This window comes from Lepisma saccharinum, chromosome 20 (genome assembly GCF_977018435.1).
Source record: "Lepisma saccharinum chromosome 20, izLepSacc3.1, whole genome shotgun sequence".
Classification (NCBI taxonomy): domain Eukaryota; kingdom Metazoa; phylum Arthropoda; class Insecta; order Zygentoma; family Lepismatidae; genus Lepisma; species Lepisma saccharinum.
In genome coordinates this window covers 38,928,893-38,953,601 of record NC_139248.1, presented here as the reverse complement: position 1 = coordinate 38,953,601, position 24,709 = coordinate 38,928,893, and the positions used below count along the sequence as shown (strand labels likewise).

General features: G+C 37.7%; 1 protein-coding gene across 1 annotated transcript in view; it reads right to left on the bottom strand.

Annotated features, from left to right (window-relative positions):
* Positions 1-426: 426 nt before the first annotated feature.
* Positions 427-24,709, bottom strand: part of LOC146003236 (uncharacterized) — a 325,906-nt gene continuing 301,623 nt past the window's right edge. The window contains exons 6-9 of the mRNA XM_083141410.1: positions 11,282-11,669; positions 4,662-4,921; positions 2,750-2,875; positions 427-645 (exon numbers count right to left, since the gene is read on the bottom strand). Of these exons, the coding sequence (XP_082997536.1) occupies positions 483-645; positions 2,750-2,875; positions 4,662-4,921; positions 11,282-11,669 (937 nt within the window). The 3' untranslated portion in view covers positions 427-482. The remainder of the gene's footprint in view (positions 646-2,749; positions 2,876-4,661; positions 4,922-11,281; positions 11,670-24,709) is intronic.

The following is a 24,709-nucleotide window of genomic DNA, read 5'->3' as shown; positions in this document are numbered from 1 at the left end:
GTTACCCAGCAAGCCCTGATGACTTAGAAAGAGTCTCATGTTCTCGACACATGGAACAGCGGACTAACTTTGTGACGACTGGTGTCCAACTGGAGGAAATTTCATAGTCACCCCAATAAAAAACATCAAATTTGAGACATTTTGATGTTTCATTTTAGTCCATATAAGGTATATTAGAAACTCGCTTTAATCTACTCATATACAACTTATATCCTATCTCAAATAACAACTTATTTCATTATCTGGTTTGTCTGCCCAAAACAATATGAATTGTATGATCTTCGGGATGATTCCTTAATACTCGTAACAGCAACTTTTTTCTGACTGTATCTCATGTTATTAATTAGCCGTTTTAGGATTAAAAGAAAACACAAGTAAAATACAAGTTACCTATAATAGTATTAAAATTACAACTTTTATTTCTCATCTTAACTACATACATGTGCATTTTCAAATGCAATTATTGCATTGGGTATACGATATTAATGCATTTTTCTTCGGACAGGAATGCTCATCATGCTCGCCCACTGACCGTCGCAAACGTCATCGAACGTCATGTGTTCCAATAGTCGCCCTCCTAGCTCTCCCGGACTCCGGCATGTTGGGTTGGAGTCCCACACCTTCAGAGCATTCTCCTTAAGCCAGCTGAAACAGAACAATATGAATCGTAAAGTTTGTTTTTCATTTTGAGAAAATTATTACAATACAACAGCAAGTGGGCTGTGACGTTAGTTTACCCATATGTCTGACTACTATAAACTCTTCAGTTCCACCCTTTGGTATACTCATGTTCATCCAACGACATAAGTAATAGGAGGCAAATTGTTCATCATTATTTTCATTTCTTTTTTTCAATATGTGATCATCACATTGTGGAGAATATACTGAATGAAAATGGTATTGGACAATTCGCCTACTATTTTTTTTGCCGTTAGGTGTACTTGGTATATCAGCTTATACTCTGTATCTGGAATCTGTGAGGCAAGGACGCGCATAACGGTAGAGATAGAGAGAAAGCGAATAAGTGGAGCAAAGCAGTGCACGCTACTGCAAAACGACTGATAGCTGTAGCTGCTCTCTCGCCTCCATGCACTCATATCCTCTCTCTCGCGTTAATTGGTCGAGCCCTCTCGAGTTCAAATGTTTTGTCAATAGCTTCATTTGTGTTGTTTATGTTGCCTTGGAGATTGCGCGACAACAATAAAATGGAATTAACTCGTGAACATTTTCGTGCGATGATTTTTTACGAATTTCGACGTGGATTATCAAGACAAGAGTGCATCGATCAACTTAATTCCACATTTGGCGATGAAGCCCCATCCTTTGCCACTGTGAAACCCTGGTATAACGAATTTAATCGTGGCCGCCATTCTCTCACAGACGAGATTCGCGAAAGTCGTCCAAAATCAGTTGTTGTTCAAGAAAACATTGATGCTGTGCAAAACCTAATACTGCAAGATCGTCATGTGACATACTGTGAGATTGAGGCAACCATAGGCATTAGTTCCACCAGCACATATAAAATATTACATGATCATTTAGCTGTGAGAAAGGTATGTTCTCGTTGGATCCCACACAATTTGACAAAAACTCAAAAAGACGCTCCCGTCAATTGGTGCAAACAAATGCTCAATAAATACAATCGTGGTGCTTCAAAAGACGTATATAAGATTGTAACAGGTGATGAATCATGGATATATGCATATGAGCCGGAACGTAAACAGCAGTCGACTGTATGGGTGTTTCAAGATGAACCCAATCCAACAAAAGTTGTTCGCGCTCGAAGCACATCGAAACAAATGGTCGCCTGTTTTTTCGGGAAAACTGGTCATGTGGCAACTGTGCCTTAGAGGAACGTAGAACGGTCAACTCTGAATGGTACACAACAATTTGTTTGTCAGAGGTCTTCGGTCAAATACGGAAAACAAACAAACGCCGTCGGATCATTCTTCATCAAGACAATGCCAGCTGTCACACATCTCGTCTAACAACCGACTTTATGAACAGTCAAAAAATCGAATTGATGGGTCATCCGCGGTACAATCCTGATTTGGCACCCAATGACTTCTTCTTGTTCCCGAATGTTAAGAAAAAATTGCGTGGACGACGATTTTCGTCGGCGGAAGACGCCGTTGATGCGTTCAAAAACCATATTATGGAGGTGTCTCAAGAAGATTGGAAAAACTGCTTTGACAAATGGTTCGAACGAATGCAAAAGTGTATTGACCATAAAGGAGAATACTTCGAAAAACAATAAAGCAGTTTCAATGCCAAATTCCTGTTTTTTCATTGTTAGGATCAAAATATAAATAGTGACCCTCGTACTTTCGCAGAAAGCTTGTTTTATTCGCTTTCTCCAGAGATAGTGCCATAGTTTATCTGTAGTATTACCAAGTTTGACATCTCCATAAGGCATGTCAGTTTCTTTGTGCGTTCCTTTACTTATTTCGTCGATTTATCATTCATTCCCACGGATTGGATTGCTTTGATTTGGTGTTTTAAGTCCACTTTATGCACAGTAAGGCTAATCGGGACTGGACCTACCGTTTAAAGTGGGATTCGAACTACCATGTGCCTCCACCGGGTATCGAACCTGGGACCCCTTGATTACAAGGCGACGACGCAACCACTGCGTCATCAGGGAGGCCCGGAAGGAAGCTCATGAGTACTCTTTAGAATGACCAGAAGCAAATTTGAACAAAATAATGTGCAGCATTATACTCGTAATAATGTTGCTTTAAATACTTACTCAGCTAAATACAATATGGGACAGTCACAATGCCACGGGTTGCCTGATAACGTAATGGACACGAGACTCTTCAGGGGATCCAGGACCTTTTTTGGAAGATTGTAGAAGCGATTCTTATCAAGATGTCTGAAAAAATGATATAATTAATCGGTTTTGTTTCGGCTGAATATAAAAAGTCATATTATTCAAAATCAGTGGTTGGTTTAGAATATATTTCTTGAATGTTTCATATCTTACTGCACTACTTTTATTTGTTTCAGTTTGATTTTAAGTCCACTTTATGCACAGAAAAGCTAATTGGGCCTGCGCCTGCAGTTTGAAGTGGGATCCGAACCACCACAACTATATACTGTACACCTGCACAATGTTTGCTATTTTAATTACAATTCACACAATCAATGAATGACTTGGAAAGACGCAAGATACACAAGTTTCCCGAAAGTAAATTGTAACCATGCAGTTTTGACAAAAATATCGTTCAATCACTTTTCAATTCATGATGCCAGAAATGAATCCTGATTAAACCATTCACCCTTAATTCTGTGCTGCTTAGAAGTTATGGAGATATATCGATTTTCAAAGCTAGCATTACTTTTCCTCATTTGCTGACTTTTCCCTTGGTGTTTCTGAAAACTTTTATTTGCTATGGAAGTAGGTAACATTAGTGTGTATTTAAGTGCTCGTTAATCTCAAAGACTATAATATTTAAACAGACAAATACATTTACTTTCTTAGTGTTTTCTTAAGTATTACATTAAGAGCGTAGCGTATGCTCATCTATCTCCTTCAAGTTAAAGACACCACTAAATCAATCATTAAGAAATTCAGTAATTCGATTGGGTCCGGCTGTATAGCACGAGCGCGCTATTGTGCAAAAAGAGAAGTCATTGTCTGCACGAAAGGAATAACAGTGCGGGTCGGGGCTAAGAATGCGTCACAGGGGCCATAGCACGCCCAAAATCACCAGAACCCACCATTTCAAAATGTATTAGGTAAATTGCGTGATATAAATAAAAGGAAGTGAAAATGCAAAGAGAATAAAGAGTCTAATGAGAAAGCTTGTACAAGATTTGATTTTAGGAGGATCTTTCGTTTCAGAGCGAGTTCTGCAGACCCCTGGATCGTATGGGTCTGAACCTAAATATTAACATACCTTTCAATGCATTATTTGATAATGAATAATATTTCATCAAACTTTAAACTTCCTACTAATGGATAATTAACATTTGTGTGGATCACGTAATAACAATGTGTATATTTATGCTTGAACATGTTGTCCACCAAAATGTTTGGCAGTCACCAATTGGCCCACACTCACCAGGAAAGGTAGCGTCACCACTGGAACAGTGACACAGATTAAGCACGAAATAATACAATAAGCCAAGTACGAAAGCGAATACAATCAAAGAATAGAAATTATGCGAAATGACTAGTGCTAATGTAAGATATATATATACTATATGGAATTGAAAGAGCAGCGAATGGAACAACAGTTGACAGATAAGCACGACGATAATAAAACAAGAATAACTACTAACACAATAAGGTGAAGATATATTCACAAAAGAATTGTAAGTCTAGTGATATTTGATTTCAGTCTTTCACGATTGACACAGTGATCTCTGTATGTATCCTTGCATACCCGGTTTACTTTTACTAGGATTTTAACTTTAGAATGAGAATGATATGAATATTAACACCTGTGGTATCGAAATTTTATTTCTATGACATTGTCTAATATCGAAAGAAAGAGGTTGATTTACATCGATATGAATATAGTTAGTCCATCATGCATTTCAGTTTCCACTGTTCAAGCAGAAAAACGAAGCAATCAAGTAAAAAAATCTTCTAAAATAGTTTAAGAAGGGGTTAAGAATAAAACATAATACAACTTACAATACTAGTTACTTACATTTTCCGAAGATTTGGCGTGTGAGTGAACATCGAAGTGCCAATCGTATGCAGAAGATTTTCACTTAAAACAATCGAGGATAAGTTTTGGAGGCCTTCCAGAACTCCAGATTCCAATCTCTCTAAGTTATTCGAAAACAATACCAGCTTCTCCAAAGCCTCAGAATCTTTGAAAGTACCGGGATGCAAAGTTTCAAGGAAATTGTGTCCCAAGTGAAGTTCACCCAAACTCTTCAGGTCGGAAAACGCAGTTGGGCTTACCTACATAGGAAATAATTGAACATTAGCTACAGGTTGATAATTTAAATTATTCGTGGAAAATAACGAAATATCTTAAAACATTATGGAACTATAAATTGGTTGTAAATGTTGATGATTTAGTCTAATTGAGATGATGCTTCCTTATTCAATACATCAAGAAAGCTAACTGAAAAATAGTAGGTTGCATGCTACCATGTCTGCGATTACAAGAATATACAAAAATTGTTTGTTACTTCGCTATGCAACTACTTGAATTGTGTATAGACGTCAGGTTGTAATACTTGAAATTAACTCAATTTGGTAAGATGTTTTCCTGGTTATTGTAAACATTTCAATTCATGTTATAGATCTGGATGTAAAGTTTTAATGATAACTTTGTGAATGATTTATTTTGTTTGATCGTGAAAACCAAACACTCATATGTGTTCTTCATTTCGATATCGTGCATAAACTTGCATAAACGATTTATACCTTATGTTCTCGTGCCATCTTTAGCCATGTGTGTATGTTAATGTGCAAATATAAAGCTATGAAACGATCAAACAATAAAATTAATATCAGTTTAAGTACCATCCTTCCAAAAATTAATTTGTCTCACAGTTCAAGGTACTCCTAAAACCGTATTCTGAAGGTCGTAGATTCAAACAATACGACCGAATATTCTAAGACGATTCTTGTTCGAGTTGAGTTTCCTCCACTGGGTATCTAACTCGTGGCCCCATTATTTCAAAGACGACGACGTCACCACTAAGGGAACCCAAGTGTTGTCGTGTAATTCTGATTCCTATATAGTGTGTTGGATAGACGACATACCCGGTAGAAATATGCTGTGCGTTCGTTTTGACTCTGGGCCGAGAGAGCTCGTGACAGGGAGCAGATGGCGGCATTCTTGTCCCGTTACGTCTAGCTTATTTACGTACATATCTTTACCATGTAGACAATTATATTTATATTGCATAACGAGTGGTAACCTGTATTATAAGAGTTGTTCACGCGTTATCTCGGCCCAGAGCCAAAACGAACGCACTGTACATACTACAAAATTTATCTGCCATGGACAATAGGGATGGATCTTTCAGCCCTAAAAGATAGACTGTGACAAGAAAGAGCTCACACCTGATTACGCTGGTGGCTAAATGTTTTAATACGGACACGTAAATGGCTTCAGTATAATATTTATGGAATGAAAAGATGCCATATTACTCATGCAAGTACTCTTCAGGGAATCTTGTTATCTTCTGTTTAGGTGGTGATGGAGCATACGAAAGGCCTATCTTCTTGACTCTGAACCAATGATGGACTTCCTTCTGAAAGAGACTCTTTTCCTACAGATCTATATATAATGAACGTAACAGCGCACACTGGCACAAATGCAAATGGTGTTCCGTATAGGACGCCGAATTTGAATCGAGTGCTATTGTTTTGTTTCGAGGTTGGCAGACCTGTTCTTACCAATGTTGGCATCTGTTGTCATGACGATTAATGTAGCTTCAATTGTTTTGACTCGTTTGTTGTGGTTTCCTTCCGAAAATCCTCGAATAATCCAGGAATGAGAAATCCATCCATCTGCTGAAAACGACTGTGTGGTGTGGGTTTTGGCAGGTGGAATGTGATCTTAGACTCTGTGATTTCTTCTTGTGGGGGTTTGTGAAATCACAGGTGTACGCCAACAAACCACGAACCCTTTTGGAACTGAAGGCGGAAATCATACGGGTGATTGGAGGAATCGGGACAGACATCTGCGAGAGGGTTATCAATAATTTTGTGGAGCGTATAAAAACATGCAGACTTAGTAGGGGTGGACATATGCATAACATTGTCTTTCATACGTAAATTGGAGATGTTACTGTTTACATATATGTGAAATATAACTACAAGTGTATTTTCATGATATTTTCCCTATTTTTATTAATTTTCTAATTCGACGTCCTATACGGAACACCCTATACAATTAGCAGACCCGGTTCCATATCTTATATTTTCTTCCCCCGATTCCGTGAGCTCCTTACATGCACATCCCTCCCCTCTCCTTCCACCACCTATAGTACATCCCATGTTAAATTGGTTCACAAATATTTTCTTATGTTCTGAGAAATTAAACTGGTCTTGAACAAATATCAGCTATAACAACATTGACCTTTTCGTGTGAGGAAGGTGAATGGTATAGACCAGTGGTTCTCAAACTGTGGTACGCTTACCTCCAGGGTTACATTAACGACTTGAAGGGTGTACGCGATCAGCTCGGAAGAGAAATGTCGAGAATAACCGCACGACAACATTTTTGCTGCAGGTGTGTAGAGCAGACTTCATAGCTTCAACGCTAGATAGGAAAATAAGGCTGTTTTTGTCACTGACACTCTTCGCTTTATATGTTTTGAAATAAAATACTCGTTCGAAATCTATATTAGACTAAATTTGGAGCTGAATATCTGCTTGAAAGTTTCAAGTGCACAACCAGACAGCAAGAAACTGTGTCAGGCTATGCAGAAACATCCTTCTCATTAGAAACTCTGAGGATTTACAATAAATACTCCAAAATTGTGTTCACAGTGTGTTTACAACCTTATTTTTTCTTTAGTTTTCATCTCAATTGCTCTGGAAAAGTACATGAAAATTAAAGTTTTTTTATATATACATCTTAGCATACACGTCTTTTAAATTATTATTTTTGTAACTAGTTAAAAAGATTGTAAACCTAGGAACACCCATACGTGTCTCACAGTACGACCGTAATATTCTAATGTTTCTTGTTTACCATCTTTCATTTCATCTTTCATTTCAGATTACCGACTGCCATTTTGATCTATTGCAGATAAATGACTCGAACATATAAACGCGCCACCAATCAGGTAGCCAAAAAAATTCCCCAAAACCCACTATTGGGAGAAAACCTATGGTGGAGGTGCATTAGAAATTTAGTTACGACTAAGGGGTACAATGAGAAAAAAAGTTTGATAAAGTTTGAGACAATAAGGAAGTCCATAAACGCCAAAAATTGCACTAACTCAAACGAATTAGGGAAAAGTTGAAATTTGGCTGAAGTTAAGATATTGTTGGGGTAAGGGATGGGAATCGTTTTGTCAAAAGTCCCCAATCCAAATCTCTCTCTCTGTCTCTCTCTCTCTCTGCCTTCCTCGCAAAAGAACAAAAGAAGAGATAATTTTATAACTTACGATACAATTGATGTATTTCTAAATGCACGAGGAAACATATGGCATACAAGGTGTGTATGTGTGTGCGTGAATGTGTACTGAAAAAGATGTTCGATACCCGGTTGAGGCACATAGTGGTTCGGATCCTACTTGAAACTGTAGGACCAGTCCAATGTGCATAAAGTGGACTTGAAACAAAGCTCAAATCGAAAAAAGTAAAGGTTTGTGAACTAACTAACTAACTAACTCTCTAGCCTTCTTAAACTCGAAGGTTCATGGCTGCAGCAACACAGGCCTTCCATCTTTCCCTATCTTGAGCAAGATCTATATACTCTTTTCCATCTCTACCGATTTCCTTTAGGTCCATCTCAACGTTGTCCCTCCATCTTCGTCTTGGCCTTCCTACAGGTCTCTTACCATCAGGTTTCCCAACAAGCATCCTGTGAACTCCTCTTTCATCTCCCATTCGTGCCACATGGCCTGCCCACCTAAGTCTTCTTGATTTAATCATTCTAATAATATCTGGACTTGAATACAAATTATGTAGTTCTAAATTATGTAACCTTCTCCACTCACCTGTCTCCTCATCCCTTTTAGGTCCAAATATTTTCCTAAGGATCTTATTTTCAAAATACTCTCAATTTGTGTTACTCTTTCAATGTAAGGGACCAAGTTTCACACCCTTATAATACTACAGGCAAAATTACTGTTTTGTATATTTTAACTTTTAGTTTCTTAGATATTAAACGAGAAGACAAAAGTTTATGAAGAGAGAAGTAACATGCATTTCCTGAATTAAGCCTACTTTTTAGTTCCTCTTTAAATATAATTTTCATTTGATAATATTACTCCTAAGTATTTGAATTTGGAAACTGGTTCAAACGAGTTGTTATCAATAATTAGATTTTGATTATTACCTAACACTTAGTTTCAGCCTGTAAGCATATATTTAGTTTTCTCTTTGTTAACTTTCAAACCTAGCTCTTTAGCAGTTTTGAAAAATATTTTAGCATTATTCTTAATTGTATTTATATCATCCCCTAATAAGTCTACATCATCTGCATATGCTAACAACTGAGTCATACCATTTAATTTTAGTCCTTCGTTAGTTTCATTTACCTTACTAACAGCATATTCTAAGGCAAAATTAAAGAGCAATGGAGATAATGCATCTCCTTGTTTTAACCCATCATGAATTGTAAATTTGTCAGACACATTAATACCTACACGAATTTTACTTTCTGTTTCACTGGTGCATACTTTTATCATACTAACAAGCTTCTTGGGTATTCCAAACTCTACTAATATATTATATAATTTATCTCTTTTGACCGAATCATATGCTTTTTTTTAAATCAATGAATAGCTGATGGACATTTTGATTATATTCCCACTTTTTTTCAAGTGTCTGTCTGATGTGAAAAATTTGATCAGTAGTTGATCTGTTACGTTTAAATTCACATTGATAATCACCTATAATTTCATTAGTATATGGGGTTAGTCTTGTTAAAAGAATGTTAGATAATATTTTATATGTTGTTGAGAGTAGAGAAATTCCACGGTAATTATTGCAGTTCATTTTATCACCTTTTTTAAACACAGGAACAATTATGGATTCTTTCCACTGTTGAGGTATTTCTTCTTTATTCCATATTAAACAAATTAATTTATGAATTTGACATATTAATGAATTTCCACCATATTTAATTAACTCAGCTGGTATTAAATCTATGCCAGGTGCTTTGTTAATCTTTAGCCTTTTAATAGCATCTTTAACTTCAGTCAAGTTAGGTTCCGGAACTAAAAGTTCTGCTGTGTGTATTTCATTTACTTCTGATTTATCTCCTACATGAACATTTAAAAGGTCATTAAAGTAGTTCTTCCATCTATTTAGAATATCGCTTGGGTCAACTACAAAATCACCGTCTTTATTTTTTATCAAGTTTACTTTAGTTTGCCACCACTTTCTAAATTCATTTACACCTTTATATAAATCTTTGATATTTTTGTTTTTGCTGTTTGTTTCAATTTTGTTAATTTTGCTTTTCAAGTAATCTCTTTTTTACTTCTAAACGTGCGGTTAACTTCTCGCTTTATTCTATTATAATTGCTTAGATTTGTATCATCAGAGTAATTTAAAAACCTAAGTCTAGCCTGATTCCTTATTTCTATTAGATTATGACATTCATTATCAAACCATGGCTTACTTTTTCTTGGTTTATGGTATCCTATAATTTCTTTAGCTGCTGATTCTATTGCATTACGTATGTGCTCCCAATTCTTATTTACATCTGCTGTTTCATTTATATTTTCTTCATCATTTAAATCCTGCAAAACATCAAATCTATTTGACAGTTTAATTTGGTAATCTTTCTTAATTCTTTCATCAGCAAATTTTCCTGTATGAAATTTTAGAACTTTTAGATTTTGTTGTTTATGATTTATCACTGCAAGTCTTTCTCTTAATTTAGCAATTACTAAATAATGGTCACTGGCACAGTCAGCACCTCTATGTGTACGAACGTCAATTATACCAGTATGCCTTCTCTTATCAATGAGAATATGATCTATCTGATTATGAGTTTTACCATCTGGAGAAGACCAGGTATATTTATGGATATCTTTATGTTTAAAAGTGGTACTTTTCACAATTAAATTCTTTGAGGTTGCAAAAGTAATCAATCTTATACCATTATCATTACTTAATTCATGAAGACTTTCTTTACCAGTCGTGGGTTTAAATGTGTCTTCTTTGCCAATCTGTGCATTACAGTCACCTAACAGAATTTTCATATCATACTGAAAAGGTTTGTGAAGTATTTTGATTTGATTTGTGGGCTGAATGGAATTTTCGCGTGACGAGATTTGGCAAGATATTCGACGTCGGTACATTGTAAAACTTACGTTTTGTTATTATTTTGAATCATTTCTATTTGATTACAGTATTTGAATTGTCACACATTATTACGATTTTCAATAAAAGTGGTCTAACATTCAACAATGTTCCACAATTATTGACAGTGAGACCAAATATTAGGTTGAACACACTTGATGGAATATTTACGTTGTATTTGTTCGCCTATATGAACTGCAAACGTCTGTGATTGTATTTACAGAGTCCTCATGTTCTTTCATAGGACAAGGAACTCGCCTGAAATGAAGTTCTTGATTACTTATTTACTAACTACACATAAATCAATTTTCTTACCGTGCTTATCCAATTGCTCGTGAGTTCCAAATATTTGAGGTCCTGTAGATTGTCGAATGCCTTCGCATGTAGCTCTTGGATGTGGTTCTGCTGGAGCGTGAGGTACTCTAAGCTATTTAGTCCCTGGAAGATTCCAGGTGGGAGAGCCTCCAGGTGATTCTCCTGCAGTTTTAGTCGCTTCATGGAATTCAACGATCGAAATACCCCTAGAGACAGGCTGGAGAGGGAATTTCGGGACACGTCCAGGTCCTCCAGGCGGTGAAGGTTCTGGAATGCAGCGTCTGGAATGGCACGGAGTTTGTTGCCGGAGATGTGCAGCACAAGAAGGTTTTCAAGATTTTCAAACAACTCCTCTGGAAGTTCACGAATGGAATTGGATGACATATCTCTGATAAGAAAGAAGAAAATCTCAGTATGTATTTACTAAAATACCCCTTCGTAATTTCGAATATAAGCTTGAAGAAGTAGTAAAATGTTTGGTAAATTCTTTAAGATGTTGTTTACGAACAGATGCTAATCCAAATTCGCCGTATACTAAAACTATTCACTCAAATAAATAACATGTTCTTTCCGCCCATGCCTACGTAACCTGAAACTCGCCAAACGACAAACAATTTGAAATGTGTTCTAGACATATTTAGTGTTGAAATAAATGAAGTACAACTTTCCTATTCGAGGTACATGGTTGGTCCACATTCAATACTATGATATTTCATTAGTAGTTACACAGTATGCACTATGCTCGAGATGGAGATCGTTTGGAGCCCCATCTTCCATCTTCGTATCTCCTATGCGTATTCCTGGCCTTATTCAATGAACATGGAATAGTTTTATAGTAATTTAATATCCTGGAAATCGAGTGTCCCTTCAACAATTTCATTCTATCATCACTCATCCTCATCCAAAAGTGGCAGATAAGCGGACTAATATAAACTAAATCAAATCGAAATCAAGGTATTGCATCTGACATCTTTACCAATAAAGCGAAACCGCGTCTGTCGTTATGATTATAAACTAAAGTAACATTACTTTCGCTGACATAGATTTTGAACATGATTTGTTTGTTCAAGTTTGTTTCCAAGTCCAGCACAGCTTAAAGTGAGATCCGAAACACTATGTGCCTCCACCGGCAAGGGAAGGCCTTGAACATGCCATGCAAATAACGGATTTATGATTTTTCATCACATACGTATATTTTATTCCACATACCTTCCCTACTATAAAAAATAATTTATTAAAGTAACTGTAGACTAGCCGTGAGGACATGTGTCAATATATTGTAGACTACTCACGAGCCCATGCGCTTTCTTTCCTACAATCACATTGTATTTCATAGTGTACATGAGTACTGGGTATTTTGATTAAATACGTTACTGAAGTTTAAAAATAATCTAATGTTCAGGTTAACATTTCTTCTTCTGAGCTAATGAAAACTACATTCTGTGTAGACTTCCCTGTCGATTACCGTCGGTTACAAGTTTCCAGGTTTAATGGCAATGACTATGTCACCATGTGTAGTGCCTTTTTCAGTGGAGTTGTCCGTGAAACGGCGGTTAGCTCGGCGCACGTTTGTTGTGTTGGGTTGCATACATACAGGATAGATACTAAGCGCAGAAACTAAGCGCTTTTGAGGTTAGGAAAAGTGTTTTAACGATATCTACCAGCACCCGAGTTTTGTTGAATTTGTTTTGCGACAGTCTGTATATAGGGTAATTACGGGGGAGATGGACCGGAGGGTGAGATGAACCAGCTCATTATTTCTGAAACTGGCCGCTAGATTGCACCAGTGGCAGTGTTGCCTGGTAATGGCGGATGTTATTGACATGCTGTGTTGTTTGCTTCGTCGTTCAGCAATTATTGTAGCGAAGATACCTTCTCAATAAGGTAGGTCAAAGTTTTTTCACAATTTACACGCAATGGTAATGCACGCGTTGTCTGATAATATTTTTGAACCAGCGTCTCACAGAAAGTGAAAATGATGTTCGTGAATTGTTGTCCGATGTTCTAGCGCTGCTTACACCAACAGAACCAACATGGCTGCCTGGTTCATCTCTCCCAGACATTCGGTAGATTTGGACCACGTTGCCACGGGAGAGATGAACCATTTCGTGTGTGATTAAGAAAGTCAGTTTTCTGCAAATTATTGATAACTTTATATTTTTGAGGCTAATACTTCGGCAATCCAATCGATATAAGGTGGTTTGTTTTTAGTAATGTAATCTGTCTATTTGGAGTGCCTCCTGTGCGGAGGTATGCCTCTCTCTCTGTGTGTGTGTGTGTGTGTGTGTGTGTGTGTTTGTGTGAATGTGTGTGTGCGTGTTATTTTATTGTAGCTTTCTGTATATTGTACGTTCAGAAAACACACTGACACATAAAACAAAGTAAGATTATTCTTAATATACACGAATACAAATAGCGTTTCTCTTTGTTTCAGAAACATGCCAACCACGTACAAAAGGAAGCTGGATTCTACTAGAGGACACTGGAGTGGAGATGACTTGGTGAAGGCCATTGATGCAATCACACAAAGCGCATGGGAATCAACGAGGCTGCAAGTTTTTTTCAATATTCCCAAAACCACTCTTAAAAGGAGATTAAAAACAAGTGATGTTTCTACGGGGCGTCTCGGTCCATCGTCCATATTAGGGGAAGATTGATTTGATTGATTGATTGATTTAGTTTATTTTACTTCGCGTTTTGTGCCTCTTGGCTAATTTGCGAAGATGGGGATGAGTGATGAAATGATGAAATTGATGAATGGACATTCACAAACAACCATACCCGACCGGGATTCGAACCCGGGACCCTTGGCGTCGCAGCGCGATGTGCTAACCACTCGGCCACAGGGTCGGGCATATTCGGGGAAGAAAACGAACGGAAAATGGTGCTTCACATCAATAAATTACAAGCGTATTGCTTTACACCATCACGAGATTCTGTTCAATCTATGGCTTCCCACTTAGCTCAACAATTGAACATCAATCATAATTTTGATTTCGAGGGTCAAAAAGCAGGCTATGATTGGTTGAAATCGTTTTTAGCTCGAAATACTGACATATCATTAAGAAAGTCAGAAAGCATCTCTGTCAATAGCGCTCTTAGGATGAACAAAGAGGTTGTTTCAAAATATCTGGACTTGTTAGAAAATATTTTAATTGAATATGAGCTCATCAATAAGTACCGGCACATCTTCAACGTAGACGAGACTGGCCTACAATTAAACAACAAATAAGGAAATGTTATTGCTAGTAAAGGATCAAAAAATATTAGTACTCTTACATCTAGTAAAAGGGGAGAGACGATATCTTTGGTTGCTTGTTTCAGTGCAGAAGGCACGTACATTCCTCCTTATTGCATCTTCAAGGGGAAAAACCGAAAACAAGAATTTTGTGATGGTATGCCTCCTGGTTCAGAAATAGGCATGAATGAAAAATCTGCGTACATTAACTCTGATTTATTTTACGACTGGCTAAAAAATCATTTTGTGACAAGAAAGCCGACAGGAAAACTCTTACTAATTCTTGATGGCCACACTTCACATTGCAGCTCTGTAGAGATGGCTGAGATGCTTGAGTTTGCCGAAACTAATGACATTATTATGCTAAGGCTTCCCAGCCACACCACCCATTTTTTTCAATCACTTGACAGGAGTTTTTTTTAAGTCTCTTAAGTCAAATTACAATGCTGCATGCAATACATTCATGAGGAACAACCCTACAAGACAGATTGGAAGACTTCAGTTCGGCCAACTGTTAGGTTTGGCATGGTCAAAATCAGCTACAGTGGAACATGCCCCGTCCGGCTTTAAAGCAACTGGGATTTTCCCTTAAAATAGGTTTGCTATTCCAGACTACACCTATCTGACACCTCAAGAAGAGTCTTCAGGAAATAATGACGAAATAGATGCGACTGGCGCACAGAGTGCTGTTGCATCGAGTTCAGGGCATATACATCCTGCTGAATAATTGGCGGTTGCTGGAACTTTAACTGGAAGCACCAATATGTTCAAAGGGAGCAGTAAAATCAATTCACCTACTAAAATACTGAAAAATATTTCTCCTCTTCCTATTCTGAAGAAGAAAACTACCTTGCGTTGTAAAGCAGCAAGCATTTCGAAAATACTCAATTCAGGGGAGAATATAGGTCTCCAAAAAAGTAAAAAGGCAAGAAATGATAGGCGTGATGGTAAATCTAGCACGTCTAAATGTAAGATACCAAGAACTTTACGACGAGAGAGAAATAACTCGTCAGGTTCCAAAGGCTGTTCTGGTGATGCAATTGTTTACAAAGATACTAGCGACGGCGATCACAACCCACATGATTGGGATGAAAATGAATGTGCTGGGTATGCCGAGGATTACAGTACAACTACCAGCACTGAAGACTGGATTCGATGTACTGTGTGTTCCCGTTGCCTTCATGAGAGTTGCACCAAGTATGAAAATAAGTGTGACTTGTGTGGGAAGAAGACTTAAAAACTAAAGTAATTTAAATTTAAAATATAATCATAATATTGTATTTTGTCTCAACGGTTTATTTTTGTGTAAAAGAAACAGCTCAGATGTACTATACTGATAATATAGTGTTTTAAAACTAATGAATTGATGCATTCCTGTCCTCAGTTTTCGGTGGTCCATCTCTCCCATAGAGCATGGTCCATCTAACCCGGAGTCATATGGGATAGATGGACCACTGGTATATTTTTTCTTATTTTCGTTAAAAAAATGTTTTTGCTCCTTTCACATTTAAAACATTATCTGTTGTTAGGATATATCGATAAGATACTGTGGTTCAATTTTATCACGAGTATTGCTGTAAATAACAAAAATATTGCAATTCTACCTTTGTAATTTTGTTGTTTTGTCATCTGTTTAGTATGTCACAAGCAACTAGTATCAGAAGGATGATGTGGAAAGATTGTACATGTGAACTTGGCACCGAGATTTGCAAATATTTGGCATGTAGGCTTCAGAGACAAAATCCGATATTACCACTTGATTTTACATAAGCTTTTTTCTACCATCTCTCGTATCGTTGGTTCACTTCCCGTTGGGATGTAGAACGCTTTTTCTCGCTTTGGTTTAAGGTACATAATATAGCTGGTTGTAGCTATGTTATTTTTCACAGAATATGTGTGTTCCTGGCAACTCTGGGACGCATCGCTTCACGACAGGAAATGACATCTGAAATGCTATCAAATGTTGTGTTGGGTTGCGAGCATTCAGGCGGCAAAACGAGCAGTTTTTGAACGACTGTAGCACCGAAAAGACGCTTTAATGAGGAAAATGTTACCGATAAAAGTTGTTTGTTTTGGTGTCCACGTTTCTGTGGTCCGTGGCCCGTGGGCGCCTTTAAAATGACACCCTGTATATATGTGTGCGAGTGTGTCGGAGGGTGTATGTATATATACACAACACACATGTAGATAGATATATGTCCTCCTCAGTGGCCGTGCGGTCTAAGGAGATGTATTTTGAGCTCCGACTGCGGGACGGCTTGGGTTCGAGTACGCCTGTGCTCACTCTCTGGAATTTCGGCCTGTGTATAGGACCGGTGGCAACCCACCATAGTAAGGAAATTAGGGAGCTACGAGTGAGTAGCGTAACCCGGTCACGGATATCTCCTATAATGGCTGGGGGTTCGACGTGCTGATCATACGTCACCCTATTACCGGTTGAAGATCTCCACACCTCTAGGAAGGATTGTGGGAGGGAGACTGACAGTCGGGGAAAGGCGAGGTCCCTTAAGGGCTTTAGAGCCACGGGTTATCATGTAGATAGATAGATACATACATACATGTTTCTAAAAACCTGGAATTAGAATTTCCTCCCTCCTGTAATGTGTTACGTAAAATGGCTTAATTTTTTGTTAAGTAAATCAGAATACTTTAGGAAGGACATTCTCGCTATAAAATAAGATATATTTTGAAAAATAATGCCTAGAAACGATAATATTCAATGGATCACAGTAGAGACCGTGACCAAAGTCGAGTATTTTTTCCGCGCGACCACTGCTGTGTTTAAACATTCAAAAATAAAGCAAGCTTTCATATATTTCACGACCTTAACTGTATTTCAACAAGCCATTTCATCATCGCTAAGGACCTATAAACAAAATAATGGTGGCCTACTATCTATAATGTACCCCTTTTACCCATTGCTCGATTTTCCGAAGACTAATATAATATACCCAGATGAATTTTATTTGAGAATAAACAGAATTCTTAAAAACGGCCATTTTGTGAGCAAACAAGTCTTTAAATCGGTTTCTTTGTTATCAGAAAATAATAATAATAATATATAATAACCCGTCGACAATAATATTAATTTAATATTTTTACGCGTCGTCTCCTTCACTCTTCTCCAGTTAGGTATTTTCGCAAGGTAAACGCCAGGAGTTCCGGAATGCACCGGTTGGTGGCACTCATTGGACGATCACCCACGCCATCTCGCGAGCAAGGGAGAAACTACTACCATTGAACATCGCGGCCAAATTAGAGATAAATGAACCAAATTATACATGCGCATTTAATTATATTTAATTTAACCACGAAACTTTACTACGGGATAAGAAGTGACAAATTTCACAATTTACTTTTTGACTTCGGCGAAATTAATTATAGTGCTTTTAGCGTTAATGCAAGTGAATATTTGAAATTCTATTCAACAATGAAATAATATAAGATAAATACGTATAATAAAATATATTAAATAAGATAAATTGAAGATTTCTGAAACCCAATGCAATAAGTAATTCCATAAATGTCGAATTAGTATGCAGAGCTATACTCTGTCCCAACTTCCTCTGGGGCAAGTCCGCGCATAGCGGAAGGGAGGGGGAGGAAATCGAGTGGGCACAGCGAAGCAGTAGACGTTGTTGGAAAGGTAACTGCAGTCGCTTTCCCCCTCCACACAATCCCATTCCTTTCACGTGTTCATTGGTGGAGCCGTCTTGCAGAGACTTGTTTTCTTAGCTTGATGCAGAGATAATTGAGAAAGAGTATATTAGTACGAGAGTTGTGGAAAAACGTAATGCAAGTTAGTGGTTACTTTTTCATTACTTGAATTAGTAGCGCGTTAACTCTTTTATAAAAATTGATTTTTGATTGATTTATTGAGTTGGATTGTTTTATCCATTTTATGCATAGGAAGGCTAATCGGGACTGGACCTACAGTTTAAAGTGGAATTCGTACCACTGTGCAATGTGCTTCAACCAGGTATCGAACCCAGGACCACTTGATTAAAAGGCAACGACGCTTCCACTGCGTCATCGGGGAGGCCCTTTACGAAAACGGATTTAGTAACCCGTTAACGAATAACGTTCGTACCCCGTTACTTTTTTGGTACATGCATTAATAATGTGTTAAATCTTTGGTAGGCAAGTTATTAACCTCTTAATATTTTGGTATTTAGGTTGAAAACGCTTTAAACTTTGGTGCTTACGTTAGCAATGCTTTAAATTTTTGTACTTGCGTTAGCAAAGCTTTAATTTTTTGTAGTTGAGTTAGTAATGCGTTACTTAAATTACAACATTACTTGTAATAAAACTTTGTTATTTTGTGTTACCTTTTAAAATTCAGAACAGGGAAATTTATTTAACTTGAAGACACATGCTTGGTTGATTTATTTTAAATTTTGCATGTAATGTTACACTACGAAACATACACTACAGAGAACAGACGTGGTACCTGTGCAACCAGTTAAATGTCTTTTTGACAAAAGAACGGTAGTGTGTTACTTTTGAAAGCAATGTATCTTTAAATAAATGCGTTAGTTTTTTTACAACTTACGATCGCTACATCTACAACAACAGCAGACATTGAAAGAATGTGTATGTCTACAGTGTATCGTTTTATCAGGCAAAAATGTTAGAAACAGGGTACGTATTTATACATGTGAAACGATTATCTTGATCTGTTTTTCCATGTCTAAGTTAATTTAAACACACTTTCTACTTTCATAAGCGTGATGAATCTGTTTATAGTGGTCAAAAATACACACTATTACATTTTTTGTTTGGTGTTATAGTTTGACCAAATATATTTCGTTCATATTTAGAGTTTTGTTAACGTTTTGCCATTGCTCATAAAATAATGCCGGCATTTTATTTTGTTTATTTCCCTTCGTAAACCTTATTTTAGAAATAGCTATGCCAGGATCATATCAAATTGAGACGAAGGACTTGGCAGATACAATTTTATCTCACTAATTGTTAAAAGTATCCTTTTCCACGCAAAGTATCTTACATTTTATTTCTATAAGGGTAAACAGTATGTTGTTAACAAGTGCAAAGAAAATAGTGAACTTGAGAAGTGCTTAAAAACATTTGTACATTGCAATTTGTAGTAATTTGGTGAGTTTTATAGGAATTCTTCGAAAAATTCTTACATTTAGATTAATGTTAATTAATCATTTCAAACTTACTTATCCGCCTTCAACCCATAAAATTAAACATTGTTAAGCACTTTCAAGATACGTATATTCCACAGTAGTGGAAACGTATTGGTTCTACGCCACCCTTGTAGGTATGGCTAGTATTTAACCTCAGTTGTGACATATTTTGATGATTTTGATGATTTTTTTATGAATTTTATTGCGTTCGACGATGTTCTAGCCCTATTTTTTGCTCAATCTTATTTTTGGAGCTTCTTCTTTGTAGGTATGCCATGATCTTACGTGATATAACTTAACCTATTCACTTTTTTACAGCCTTTTACGGGTTAAAATAACCTACAAAGTGTAAAAATGGTTGTTTCTATCTTATCCTTGTAGGTGGACCTAGTATTTAACCTCAGTTGTGACATATTTTGATGATTTTTTTGTTGATTTTATAGCATTTGACGATGTTCTAGCCCTATTTTTTGCTCAATCTTATTTTGGGACCTTATTTTTGTAGGTGGGGGCCCTCAGCGTAAACGGCTACGATGTATTTGTTATGATGTGTGAGACCCCCCCCTTTTCACGATGTATGTCGTGGCATTGGTTCAATGCCCCCCACTTCTTTTGGAGGGGGCCACAGTGGGGGCTCGCAGTGTTGCCAACTTACTCCACAAAAATTTCACCATATGATATTTCACAGGCGAAGCTAACCTACAAATAGAAGTTGGCACTACTCAGTATTGCATAAATTTCTATAGGATAGTGATTTTTTTTTATGTGTGAAGAATGTTTGGATCTAAGGTCCGTGTAATTTTTATAGAATTATCCAATTTTTTTTCTTATATCTAAAACTGTTCAGTCACTCTTTCATTCTTGACATCGTACACAAAAGTTTTCTCTGCATAGAGTATCGGCAGGCAAGGCGTCATAGAACTCGCACACAATTTTGATGTTGGTACGATCGTTAACAACCACCTGCTTTCTCTTCGATGTGTTAATGACAAACATGGGTCTGCGAGCTATGAACTCATTGGGGTGGGTTGTAGTACACGTCCAATTTGCCGGAGGTCACTCTATTGTAAGCTGTGTATGCCTCGTACAGTTTCAGGTAGTCGTTGTTTGCAATGTTCAGGTTGTAGTTCTCAAGCGGGAATATCTCGTTCCTGCTATTTTTGAGGTAGATGTTCTTGATCTTGCAGTCGTCGAACTGGCTCGAATCTTTTTCTTGGTTGTTGTCCTCCCCTGTCTGGAAGAGCACGACCACAAACTCTGGCATATCGTACCGGATGCTGTTAAAATGTGTGGTCACGTCAAATTCAAAATGGTTGCCGGAAGCAGGTTTCTGCACGCACTGATAACCGTAAAATTGGATGGGTACTTGGGGATTCTTCAAAATGTCTGCTTTGTACTTGAGAGCGTAGTTAGTTTCGTATTCCACTACGGGCATGTGCAGCTCCATGGACTGGATGATGCACTTGGCAGGATCGGGTAGTGTGTTGGGAAGTGCTGAACCGTCTGCACTCAAGGTGTTGTAACGCATCAGCGCATCGTTGTCGTTGGTGCTTCTGCGAAAAGTGACGCGCAAACCACCCTTCCACATAATCTCTGTGTAGTCGGAGAAGAAGCCAGGAAGCAGGCTCATGGGAAACAGTACTGTGTGACTTTGAGTTTTGATTTTTGTACCTGCTTCGAATCCCCCTGCCTGGTAGTATGCTGAATCGGTCTTGGAGAATTTCAGTGTTCCCACAGCTGTAGAGGTAATCCCGGGGTAGTCAACCCTATCGATGCCGGTGCCATGCTTTCTAACTTCCACCTGCGAGAACAGGTACAATCAACAGCAAATGAATGAGGAGAAAAAAGATTTTCTCGACGAAAAATGAGTTGGCAATTCTGCGAACACCGAGGCATTTGTGATAAGACGCTTGCGGAGCCTCAAGCAAAGTTTTCTCAACGCACAACTTCAGTACCGAAGGTCATGTCGATTGGCAACTTTCGGGAGCGTGTTGTCTGTCTACCTCTACACAGTTCTCCCCAAATGCCTGTTTGAAAATGATCTGGTGTTAACATTTTTTTGCCAACGTAGTTCTGACATTGCAGTAATGTTACAATATTTTTTTCTTATTTTGCTTTGTTTTTACCATGACACATTTATAATTTGTCGCATCTATGAGGATGGATGATAATTACATTAAATTGATAAGGAAACACTGCAGAGATAGAACTCCATGCTGAGACCAGGCCTCGAACTCGGAAGCAAGAGCGGGGAAGTTTAGTCACATCGTTCTAACTCTCGGCCAGGAGTTAGCTTATAATTATTTGTAATTGCTAAGGAGTATTTATTTTATTGTATATTCATGCCTAATATCTGTTTCTGGACACTTAATTTATGAGTGGTATTAGATCCAAAATGTGTTCGTCGGGGAGAATCCGCTCTTTGTTTGACGGGGCGTTTGGGGAGGCACATCTCGTCCATATCCAAGAAACAATTAGAGTAAAAATTGACATGTGTGAAAGTTTAAGAAATGTGTGAATGACTGGGGATACTACCGAATAGGTGTATTCCTTTTGTTAAAAAATACCGGCCTGGGCATTGTTTTTGTGTGCTTTTATCTTATCATGACTCATCCTCATCGTCGTGATTCTTTAACCAGATGTGTTCACCCTCGTGAGGACCTCACGCTCACCCTCCGGAAGACTTGTAAGGGTGAGGGCGGTGGAGGGTGAGGGCTACTGTGATCTCGGTGGGTGGGGGAGTTTCATTCCAAATGAACACCTCTGCTTTCAACACGTCTAGTATCCGCATATTCTGCAACAATGCAACTTGCGATCAGTAACTAACTGTCACACATTTTGACTAAGTATTTTTCAATCCACGTTTTGCATAGAAAAGCTAATCGGGACTTGACATACGTTGTAAAGTGAGATCCGAACCACTATGTGCTTCCACCGGGTATTTAACCCCGGACCGAAATAAGTAAATAAAAAAACGTGGCTATACAGCCCTGGAAGGGCCTTGGCCTATTTCCCGGCTGCCAGTCTCCCTCCCACAATGAAAGAAGTAAATAGATGAATAAATAGTTCAAAATTGAAATTATATACACAAGTATTGCTTTCAGTTATCTTCACATGCTCTAGAGCAAATTATGGATCTGCATTAAAGGGAAGATTCACGAAGACCCACACTCATTTGATATGCAATGATAGAGATGGAAATTTCTGTGAGGTGGATGCTGGATCGATCCTTGAAAACAGGTCGGGGGGAGGGGATGTTTAATGTATTGTTTCGCATAATTTGTAGGTAATTACTAAAGCCCGGATTTTTATGTAATATCAACCCCTAAAATATGTACATAAATATGTAATAAAAATGTCTGAAATATGTAAAAAATATGTAAATTCATAATGAAATATGTACTATAAATATTTATTCCAAACGTTACTTCCTATTTTTGTTACATTTTTTTTCACAAAGGGATATGTTTATTTCAAAAAGACTTACAAAAATTGAAGTTACAATATTACAATGCTTACATTAAGTATTTTTTATGTTCTTATAGAGCAAAAATATTAACCACAATTTCAATACATTCAATATTTAATATACAATGTCACCAGGTACCATTCAAAATATTCAATAGTAAATTTTCGTTGCCCAAATTTTTCACTCAAAAAGCATTTACAAAAATTCAGGTTACCTTTGATCTTGGGGCAGGCACTGTATATAATTATTTAACTTACAATATGTTACCAGGTACATTTCCAAATGTTCAGAAGTAAATGTTTGTCGCCGATCAGATAATATGTTCTTGAACGCAGAGAAAATTCTCTCCACGTCACAAGAAGTAACAGGAGCGTACTTCAGGAGGTGAATGTGGTCGGGAGAAATATCATTAGGAGGGTTAACTGTTTCACCATTGAGAATGCGGCTCACTGTAAATAAGCTGACGTAACCTGGGTTTCTTTCAGTCACTGCGTCAAATTTTTTTCGAGCTTTCTCTCCCACATTTCCTCCAACAGCAGACAGTTTCTTTCTTGCATCCTCATATATATCCATGGCTTCCAGGAGAGGAAGCCCATCAGTTTCAAGTGTTTTTATGCTTGTATCAATCCAACCAAAATTGCTGTTTATGTATGCCATATCGCAAGCAAGTTTGGTGTCCTTGAAGAGATTTTGAGCAGTGCATACCGATACAGCTGAGTCCGCCGAAAATGAGTCAAGCACAGATTTCACTTCTTCAAAATGTTCGTTGTAAAACTTACTTGCCCGGATCCAAGTGCCCCATCTAGTAAGAATAGGTTCCGGAGGAAGTGGTACACCTGGCAATTGTTCCTTGTAAACTTGCACACGTTGTGGTGCCTTCAGAAACACCTTTTTCGTGGAAGAAATAAGTTGGTTGACTTCCGGGAAATTGCCTCTCACCTCCTCAGCAATGCGTTGGAGAGCATGTGCCAAGCAAGTAAAGTGGATCAAGTTAGGATAAAACACTTTAAGTGCCGTAGCAGCTTTTAACATGTATGACGCACTGTCTGTGAACATGAGAAGAACTCTCTCTTCTTGAACGCCATCCGGATACAACAATTTAAGACTGTCATTCACAAATCGTGCTATGGTGGAATGATTAGTACGCTGTAGAACTTTGCATGCAATGAGATGTGGTGTAGATGGAAAATCAGCAATCAGCGTTCCAACAATGAAATTACTTACATACCGTCCCAAAACATCAGTTGTTTCGTCGATGGAAATCCACACATAGGAACTACCTACTTCTGCCCTAATTGATTCTAAAGTTTCTTTGTAGGAATGTGGAAGATATCGCTTTCGAAGGGTTGACTCGTCAGGAAGTTTACGGCCACAATATTTTCCCCGAAAATCCCGGAACTTCGGTACTTGAATTTTATACCAAGGGATGTTTGCTGCAATCATTGCTTCGCACTTTTCCTTGTAAAACACACTGAATGAAGAATCCTCTTGCATCTGGGTTAGTAAAACTTGCTTCTTTTCACTCCGTAGTTGTTTGTTTTTCACATGAAGTGAAGTGCGAACATGTT